This window comes from Mus caroli, chromosome 8 (genome assembly GCF_900094665.2).
Source record: "Mus caroli chromosome 8, CAROLI_EIJ_v1.1, whole genome shotgun sequence".
In the NCBI taxonomy this organism is placed as follows: Eukaryota; Metazoa; Chordata; class Mammalia; order Rodentia; family Muridae; genus Mus; species Mus caroli.
In genome coordinates this window covers 108,935,765-108,946,279 of record NC_034577.1, presented here as the reverse complement: position 1 = coordinate 108,946,279, position 10,515 = coordinate 108,935,765, and the positions used below count along the sequence as shown (strand labels likewise).

The 10,515-nt window shown below is 42.9% G+C and overlaps 1 protein-coding gene across 1 annotated transcript in view; it reads right to left on the bottom strand.

Annotated features, from left to right (window-relative positions):
• Window positions 1–842: 842 nt before the first annotated feature.
• The window catches only part of Hsd17b2 (hydroxysteroid 17-beta dehydrogenase 2), a 60,931-nt gene continuing 51,258 nt past the window's right edge, over window positions 843–10,515 (bottom strand). Inside the window, exons 4-5 of the mRNA XM_021169405.2 lie at window positions 6,371–6,508; window positions 843–1,267 (exon numbers count right to left, since the gene is read on the bottom strand). Coding sequence (XP_021025064.1) covers window positions 927–1,267; window positions 6,371–6,508 — 479 coding nt within the window. The 3' untranslated portion in view covers window positions 843–926. The remainder of the gene's footprint in view (window positions 1,268–6,370; window positions 6,509–10,515) is intronic.

Genomic DNA, 10,515 nt, shown 5'->3' with positions numbered 1-10,515 from the left:
TAAGGCAGAGGATGTTATAGCAAGACACTGGGTATGTTCTTCTGGCCACTATGGACCTGTGTACACACATGCTCTGTCTCTCTGACTCTGTGTCTCTGTGTCTCTGTCTCTCTCTCACACACACACACATACACACAAAAATTTCAAGCAGGGCATAGTGGCAGCATGTGAGAGGTACCAGCAGAAGAAAGATAAGGGGTTTGAAGCCATTCTTGGCTTCTTGGCTACGTAGTGATTTCTGAGGCCAGCAAGGACTACACGAGACCTATTTCAAAGGAAAAATAAATAAAAATGAACTGCCACTTCAACCCCAACTTTAAGTCGCCACTCACCCTGACGAGCAGCCAGTGGCGCATGGCAAAACTAGCCAGTATCAGAAAGGTTACATTTGCCGAGGGCTGGAGTAGCTGTCAGTGTCTTTGAGCAAGAAGAAATGATTTATTTGGGTAGATTGCTTTGATTTGTTGAGACATAATGCTAGTACATACTTAATAGAATTCGGTATGATGTGAACACATACACATATATGTATAAACACACATATAAGTGTGCATATGTGTATATCTGTATATATGTATGTAAATATATACTTATATACAAATGTATATTTATGCTGGGAAAGGGAAAACTTCTTGGGGCTTGGTCATTATAGTAACTGTCCTGAAGTGGTCTAGAACCTCGTGTGCAGCATCTGAGAGGAAAGCCTGTCTCTGATAGGTACCTCTGGTGCCTCTGGTGATAAAAAGTCTTAGTGGCTCTTGCCATGGTGCTCCCTGCTACCCTCTAGTCCTCTTCCCACGAAGTCACAGGGAACCAACACAAATGAAATCAAAATAAGAATCTGAGGTAGAAAATTAGTTTAATAAGAGGTTTTGCTTTCATCTTAAGAATGTGACATTTCCCACCCCACTGGGGGCCTTGTGCTTCTAGTGCACAGTCCTTAAAGCTCTCGGCATGAGTTGTGGATAAAAACCTCTTTTTATAACATAGTCAAGTAAACTGGTGGGGCAGTAGGCTGCTAAGCAGACCCACAGGTAAGCCAGTCGCCCTGGGTAATAAAAGGAAGAGGGGTTCCTTGCAGAAATGGCATGCTGGATGTCCCGCAGCACAGGGGTGATGTCCGGGTTGGACCTCTCTCTCAATATCGGGATGATGAGCTTCTGTGTATGGACGTAGTCCTGGCCATAGTTCTCCTGAATCTCTTTGGAAAAGTGGTCCAGGATTTCCTTCTCCGTTTTATCCCAAATGTCCTGTGAGCCTGTGATGTCTGGAACACAAGAAGAAAGCAAGGCTCAGATGCTGGGGAGACAGGAGATCATGAACCAGGAAATCCTCCTGCTAGGAAAGATGGGTGCTTGTGAAGGCCCTTTTGAAAGGCCACTTTTCTTTTATTTTTTTTGAGATTATAATATAGTTCCACCACTTCCCTCTCCCCCTTTCTTCCCTCTAAGTCCCTCCTTTATGCCTCGCCTTGAACTTTTCCAGATTTATAGCCTCTTTTTACAGAGTCCATATAATGCTACTCCATCTATGTATGTTTCCAAAGGTGACCACTTAGACATGCCAGAGCAGAGGGGGAAAGCCCACGAGGGCCCAGACCTATGCAAAGAATTACAGGCAACAAAGGGATGCTGAGAGTGAGGGACAGAGCGTTCGCCAGGGAAGCACACACCAACCAGTCATCTAATGGTCGTCTCTGTGCATTCCGTATACAGTGAGTGCTTGGAAATACCATTGATGAATGGTTCGAAACCTGCCTGTGACACCGGAGATATGGCCCAGTGGTTAAGAGCACTTCCTGCTTCTGCAGGTGACCTTTGGTTCCCAGCACACACACATGAGGTGACTCACAACTGCCTATAGCTCCATCTTCAGAACATCGGACACCCTCGCCTGATCTCCCCAGGCATAGACGTGTGGGGGTGCACATGCGAACACTCACGCGCGCACACATGCACACATAAAATAAATCTTCTAAACCTACATATGAATGAAGGTGGATGGTTGGAAGTTTCACAAACTGAAGAGCCCAGCGAGTGAGACAAAATGAGAGCAGTGCTCCCTTCAAGGTCCCCTCTGAGAACCTTCTCAAGTGGCGCTGTCCTCACTAAGGGCAGGTTCATTCCGCCTGTTCTGAGCACTTAACTGTCTGGTGTTAACTTTTTTGCTCAACATTGTGTACAGGAGTGTGTGTGTGTGTAGTGTTTGTGTGTGTAGTGTGTATATATGCGTGTGAGTTGTATGTGTATGTCTCTCTGTGTATAAGTATATATATATATATATATATACACACACAAGTGTATATATGTGTGTGTGTGTGTGTGTGTGTGTGTGTGTGTGTGTGTGTGTGGTGTATCTGGGTTTGTATCTGTGTGTGTGGTATATGTGTATGTTTCTGTCTGTGTAATATATATATATATATACACACACACACACACACACATATATATGTGTGTGTGTGGTATGTATGTATATGTCTCTCTGTGTTTAATGTGTATATGTGTGCGAGTGGTATATGTGTGTGTCTCTCTGTGTGTAATGTGTGTGTGTATGTGTGGTATATGTGTGTATCTCTCTGTGTGTAATGTGTGTGTGTATGTGTGGTATATGTGTGTATCTGTGTGTGTGTAATGTGTATATGTATGGGTGTGTGTGTGATGCATTCACATGTGAAACGCCTATTCTTTTCTTTTTTTTTTTTTTTTTTTTTTTTTGGTTTTTCAAGACAAGGTTTCTCTGTATAGCCCTGGCTGTCCTGGAACTCACTCTATAGACCAGGCTGGCCTCGAACTCAGAAATCCGCCTGCCTCTGCCTCCTGAGTGCTGGGATTAAAGGCATGCACCACCATGCCTGGCTGCCTATTCTTTTTATTGTATAGCTTTACATTGTAAAAATATTGCCAAAACTTCTAGATATACTATATTACAATGAAACTTTGTCTTGCTTTCCTGTTTGCAGCTCTTACCAATATGGCTGATTGGAGCATTATAGTACGTGCCTTTTGATGGTGATTATATGTGTAAAACATAATGTCTACAATGTAGTAGCTAATATATGATCTATTCTGTGTGCATAAATATGCAAATGCACACACAGCATGCACATATAACTTATTAAGTATACAAACAGTACCTACTTCTGTACTGAGAATTTAGTACGCAGCTTAAAATATCTTCTGTGTGTAATTTTAAACATTAAATATGTTTTTAATATAAGTTCAATACATGTTTGAATTTTATTATGTAAATGACATGATTAGATAGAAATATATCTTAACATGCTTGCTCGTTACATGAAATTAAATAAATTTGCTTTAAAACATAGCAGTGATGCTTGCTTATTTCATAAGTGAGTAATGAGGAGATGCGTGCATGCTTAAAATCAGTCTTCTTTGATGGGACTAACAGTTTTGCATGCCCCTCTGCAATTCCTCCTTATTCATATACTTATGCATACAGAAGCCTACAGTTTCTTTTATCAGGAAGGAACAACAACAACAACAAAAAGGTTGTATTCTACATTTTCCTGGTCAAGGGCTGTAGATCTGAGCTGTAGTTTGAAGCAGAGCAATAGACTTCTCTTTGAACAGCTTTCAGGCAGCCATTTCCCTCTACAGCACTGCCAGCCAGCTCTTGCTAGGTTTTGCTGCTACAACGCTGAAGTTCACAAACAACACAACATTGCTTTATTTTTGCAATGTCTCCAAAGAACACTCCAAAGTGCAGATAGCTGGTTAAAAAGCTCGGACAGTTGTTTATTATTATTATTATTAATTATTATTAATTATTATTATTATTATTATTATTATTATTATTATTAGAATAGCTACTACCAGGTTACCCCTCAATCATCATGGACCCTCACACTCTGTCTTGCTAGCTGGCTGGCAGTGGGATGCACCTTCACTTGCTAGCGTGTGAAGCGCCTGTATTAAGTGTTGAACCCCTGAAGCCCAGTGATTCTGGGAGAAGGTTAGTGAGCATCCAGTGGCCTATTTCTCTTCATGAAGGCACAGCACTGTAGGCAGAGAAATAATTACCCAACAACTGATCTGTGGGTTGAACCCTGCACAACCCTCTTGCTTGTGTGTCACGTCTACTCTAACACAGCTCTCCAAGCCCTGATCAAAGGACAGAGAATTTTTGTCTCTCCTCACTTCATTGACTTTTAAAAATTACAGTTATCAATCCATATACATATTCCAATATATATGAATATATATGAATTATATGTTATATATGGGGTGAGGATGACCTATGTATGTATGTATGTATGTATGTATGTATCTATCTATCTATCTATCTATCTATCTATCTATCTATCAATCTATCTATCTATCTGAATGTTATATATGGGTAAGGATCATTTATCTATGTATCTATATATCTATGTTTCTATGTATCTGTCTATGTTTCTGTGTATCTATATATGTATGTATGTATGTATGTATCTATCTATCTATCTATCTTTCTATCTATCTTCTATCTATCTGAATGTTGTATATTGGTAAGGATCATTTGTCTATGTATCTATGTTTCTATGTATCTATATATGTATCTATATATCTATCTATATATGTGTCTATCTACCTATCTATCTGAAAGTTGCATATAGGGTAGGGATTATTTATCTATGTATCTATCTATGTATCTATGTGTCTTTGTGTCTATCTATTCTATCTAAGTGTTGTATATGGGGTGGGGATGGCCCTTGTACCAAAATGCTTATGTGGACACCAGAAGATGACTTGCAGAACTAGTTCTCTTTTACCACTATGCAGGTCCTGGGGTTAGAACTTAAGTCATCAGGCTTGGTATCAAATGGCCTTACCCACAGATTCATCTCTCCCACCTCTTCCTGGACTAACCATGTTTGAGAAAACACTGTATAGAGCCCCCAACCCCACTCCCTCTCGGTGACAAAGCTACCAGCCTTTTGTCAACCATCGCCTATTACTTTAGGCACACATCACCCATCCATCCCCTGGCACTGTGGAGCCACATGCTATCAACCCAACCTGCATCAAAATCCCCTCTTTGCTTTATATCAGCTCTGTGGCTGGAATTTTTCTCACTACAAGAAAAATAAGGAGAGATTCCATTGCCTTCTTCATAGATGAGAACTGAGTGAAATGGTACAGGAAATTACCATGTTTAATACATGCTGGCATGCAATGTCTTGGCTATTTTTATTGTAGGGCATTATAAAAAAAAATACGATCAGTGTCCTTGACTGTTTTCAGAAGCTCCACGCCAGTTTCTTTCTAAGTTCCCTTCATGCTCTCACCTTCAGTTAAATAAGAACTTGGGGCATAACCGTGTAGACTAACCTCTGTTCTCTGGCTCCCTACCTTCAGTGAGTTCATCAGTTAGCAACTACAAAAGGAGATAGCCTGGTATGGAAGACAGAGCACAGATGGAGGCCCTGGAGATCTGTCCTCCGACTCCTCCCTACAACGTTATGCCCAGAGCCTGCACTGGGACATGTTACCCACCTTGCCTCACTGTTCTCACCTGGAGCGTGTCAATTAACCCTGTCCTGTATATAATTAATAAAGAACTAGATGAGATTCCCAACAGCACAATTACATTTTAAGAAGATGAAAGTGCTGAGTTCACCAATTTGCTCATTGTACAACACAACACACACACACACACACACACACAGTTGCATGTGCACAGTGAACTTCAGCTACACCCAACATAGATGACTCATAAAATTACAATGTTGGACAGAAGAATCTAGGCAACAATAGCAATGTACATATTGACCCTCCTCCAAGCCAGTGAAGGCAAACTTCTGTCTGAGGGTGAATAACTTGTCTTAAACCTTCAAAGAAAAGCCAACACATAGCTGTTACAAGATGAGAGGAGCTAGGTAACTTCTGGAGAAGGGAAAGAGTTGTAAAAGGTCTCCTAGGTGCTAGTTTCTTTGTTGATCTAAGTACTTGAGTGCTTGTGTCAAGGTGCTGAACTAAGTACTTAAGTGCTTGTGTTAAGTTGTTAAATGGTCAGTGTCATACCTTTTCCTATGTTTATGATATAGTTCTTCTGTCGAGGGGCCGAGTCCTAAAGTTTCCCCCTCCACACTGATCAATCCTTAGTACTTTTGTGTTTGTCTGACTTGGCATAGCCTTGCTCTCCCCATCCCTCCCACCCCATTCAAACATCCAAGTTGGGACCAGAGAGTGGGATGGCTCTGCAGTTAAGAGTTCTTGTTGCTATTGCAGATGGCCAGAGTTCAGTCCCTAGCACTGACATAGGGTGGTTTACAACTGCCTATAATTTCAGCTCCAGAGGATCCAACATCCTCTTCCGGCCTCCCATCCACCTGCACCTATGTGCATGCACACACACCTCGGATACCTACTTGTTTTGAAGCCTCCGGGTTTGATGGTCACAACTTTAACTCCCCATTTGTCAAGCTCCTGTCTGATGATTGTTGAGAACATGGTTAGAGCTGCCTTTGTGGCTGCGTAAGCGGACATCATTTGAAATGGAACCGTGCCTATGGAAAGAATGGGAGATTAAAAAAAACAACAACAACAACAAAAAAACAGGGTTTGGCCAGGCAGTGGTGGCACATGCCTTTAATCCCAGCACTTGGGAGGCAGAGGCAGACAGATTTCTGAGTTCAAGGCCAACCTGGTCTACAGAGTGAGTTCCAGGACAGCCAGGACTACACAGAGAAACCCTGTCTCAAAAAACCAACCAACCAACCAACCAACCAACCAACCAAACAAACAAGTAAATAAATAAATAAATAAATAAATAAATAAATAAATAAATAAATAAATAAAATTTTAAAAGGGGTTGATATTTTCATTCATTCTCCCAATAAATATTGAAAGTATCTGATGGTCTACCAGGAACGTATGTCAACAGTGACCAGGTCAGGGAAAGGCATCCACGGCCCTGCCGAATCCAGGTGAAGACATGTTCTTGGTTGATTACAACATCACGGGACCTTTCAGGGTTCTATGGCATGGACGTATTTATATCTAAATGAAGGGTGATTGGTGTGGGAATGATAGCATTTGCCCACTAGCTCACAGCCTTCAGTTCTACCTATGTTCATTCCGAAGTTCTACCTAATGTATCGTTTTTGGGGGAGGATGGGGGCCACCCTTCAGCCCACCATGGCAATATCCACCAAGTTAGACTCAATACTAGTCGAAACAAGGAGCAACGTATACTATGGTGGACTATGGGGCATTTCTGAAAAGAACATGAGAAATATCTTAGTCTGTGATGGAACAAATAGTCATTGCCCTGCCTATATCACATTGAGCTTAGTACATTGAGCCTTAAGGCAAGTCGGGTTGCAGGGCAAGGAGGGAGCTTTACAAGGGAGTCTCAGCAGAACGAGGAAAGAGTGAGTTGTCTCTTTGGGATAAAGGGCCCTGAAGATATGATTAAGATGCTACGATCACTAGCCAAAGTTGTCAGACTAGAACTGTGCTTTGAGAAGCTGGAGAGATGGCCTAGTTGGTAAATCGCTTACCATGCAAGCATGGAAACCTGAATTCCGATCCCCAGTATACGTGTAAAACCCATGTGTGATGATGCGTGTCTGGAATTGCAGTACCAGAGAAGCAGAGGCAGGCAGATCCCTAAGATTCACTGGCTAGTCAGCCCAATGGAGCTGATGTACTCCAGGTTCTGTGAAAGATGCTGTCTCCAAAAACATAAGGTAGAGAATGAGCCAAGAGGAGCCCTGACATCAAACTCTAGCCTCTGCACGCCTTTAATCCCAGCACTTGGGAGGCAGAGGCAGGCAGATTTCTGGGTTCGAAGCCAGCCTGGTCTACAGAGTGAGTTCCAGGACAGCCAGGACTACACAGAGAAACCCTGTCTCAAAAAAAAAAAAAAAAAAAAAAAGCAAAAAACAAACTCTAGCCTCCTCATGCACCTGCACACAGATACACACACTCATATGAGCATGCACACACACCTCCCACACATGTACACACAAATAAGTAATAACAGTGAACAAATAATAAATAAACAAAATGAAATGGGCCCTAAGTCCATACAGGGGTGTTTTTATAAGAAAGCAAAGGATGGGACACCAGAGGTGCAGAAGGGAAGGCTCTGTGAGGGCAGAGGCACAGGTTTGGGGTCTGCTGGGAGAAGCCCAGCAGAAAATGGAAGCAGTAAAGTTAAACTCTCCTCCAGAGACTTCAGGAGAGGCAGCCCTACTAAGTCTTTCATTTTGACGTGTGGCTCTCCAGAACCATGAAAGAATACATGTCTGCCTTTAAGTCACTTGGCTTGTTATAGGAACCTGATCCAGGTACGTTCCAGGTGGGGAAATGGCACCGTGGGGGGAATGCAAACATCCAAGTCGCATAGCAGGACACTAAGGAAGCATGACAGCATACCCAGGAAAACGGAAACCAGAACACAACACATTGTGGAGGATCCTCGTGGCCAAAGGAGTTCCACTTGGTGAATGGCTAAAACTGATGTATTTATACAGTAGGCTACAACTCAACCACTAAAAGACATGAACTTAGTATGTGTAGCCACAGGGAGGTCTCAGAGTAATTATAGCAAGGGAGGGAGCCAAGCAAATCTGAGTGGGCATTCTTGGTTATAACTGTATTCATGTAAATTCTAAAAGATGCAAACTAATCTATAGTGGGAGAAACATATCCCTGGTCACGTGCAAGATGGAAGAGCGACAGAGTTGGCTGTGTTCCCTAAAATTTTGGTACTGAACCTCAAGCCTGGAGGGATAGCTCAGCTGTTAAGAGAATCTGAGTTCAGTTCCCAGCACCTAGGTTAGGCCATTGTTCACAACTGCTGGTAACTACAGCCCCAGGGAATCTGATGCCCTCTTCTCACCCCTGTGGGCACGATACCCACATGTTCATGTACATACACATCGACACAGGCACATTCATAATTAAAAATAAAAGCAAAACCTTCAACTGGACCAGTAGACCCCTGTAGGATTGTATTTGGAGATAGGGACTTTGGAACACGATTACGGCAGAAGGATGGATCCCTCATGGGGTGGTTTGTGCCCCTTTAAAACAAGACAGTAGTAGTTTCCTTGTTCACATTCTCCGTCTCTGTTTCTATCTCTGTCTCTCCATCTGTCTGTCCGTCTGTCTGTCTGTGTCCACACTAAAAGAACACAGTGAGAGGGTAGTGCCTGCAACCTGGAAGACAGCCCTCACCAAGACCAATTCCTCTCAGCATCTTGACGTCAGAATTCAGCCTCCAGAACTGAGAGAAATACAGTACTGCTGCTTCAGCCCCCGCAGTCTGTGGCACTATGTTATGGCTGCCCAGGCAGGCTAATTCAGGAGATGACATGGAGCAAGAGAAGGGGATTGGAAAGGCATAGAAAAGATCCTCTAAGCAGGTTGGCTGTAATGCCGGTACCATGGGGGATGTGCGCATGTCTAAAGTTTCCTGAATGAGTAATTTAAATATTAGCTGTCTACTGTACATCCATGACATCGCAACTCTTACAACTTAGAGAGGGGAAAGCTTCAACAGCCTGTGGACATTTTAGCAACAGCAACGAAAGCTAGCCATATGTGCCTGTTATATTACGTTAAGCCCCGCAACGTGGTTAGTAGGCCACAGAAATGGCAGGGTTGTGTGGTCAGCATCATAGATCCAACCCGGCATGGATATTCCATGTTAGTAATGAGGACCCCTGTTGGGGTCAGAGATGGTTGACTGTGACCTAATTAATTAGGTGACTCTGACCTAATTAATAATTTCATCCATGGGACTCAAAGCTTGAATGGATTTCAGAAGACAGTGGAACTGTGGAATGTAGGGACGGATAGGAGGAAGCCAGTCACTCAGAGGGTAATCTGGGGGCTGTATCGTGCCTTTGACCCTTCCTGTTGATAATCTTCTCTTCTTCCTGGACACCATGAAGGGAACAGCCTCTTCCCCCACAGACTTCTCCTGCCAGGGTGTTTGTTCTGCCTCAACACTGGTCTGGAATCAACAGAGCCAGGGACTATGGGCTGAAACCGTGAGCTCAACAAACAAAAGCCTTCTTCCTGATAAACTGTCAGCCATTCTGTCTTGGTGACAGAAAACAGACTAACTCAGGATCCGAGGGGGATGGGCCAAGAGTAAAAAACAAAGTCACAGCATGTTCCCAGTCTGAAGTCACATGCCCCTCTCTCACCTGACCTTAAATTTGTAATTTTTAATTTAGATTTTATTGTAGTAAAGACACTGTTCTACTTCTGTTTCTGTGGATGTAATAAAACACTCTGAGCAAAGACGGCTTAGGGGAAGGAAGGGGTTGTTGGTGTCTACTTCCAGGTAACAGTCCATTATTGCATGAAGTCAGTGAGGAAATGCAAGCAGTTGCTTCCTGACTCATCCTTTGCTACTTTTCTTGTACAACCCAAGATCATCTGCCTAGGGAATGCTGCTGCCCAGAGTGGGGTAGGCCCTCCTACATCAATTGATAATCAACACATCCCCCCTCACAGACACACACACACACACACACACACACACACACACACA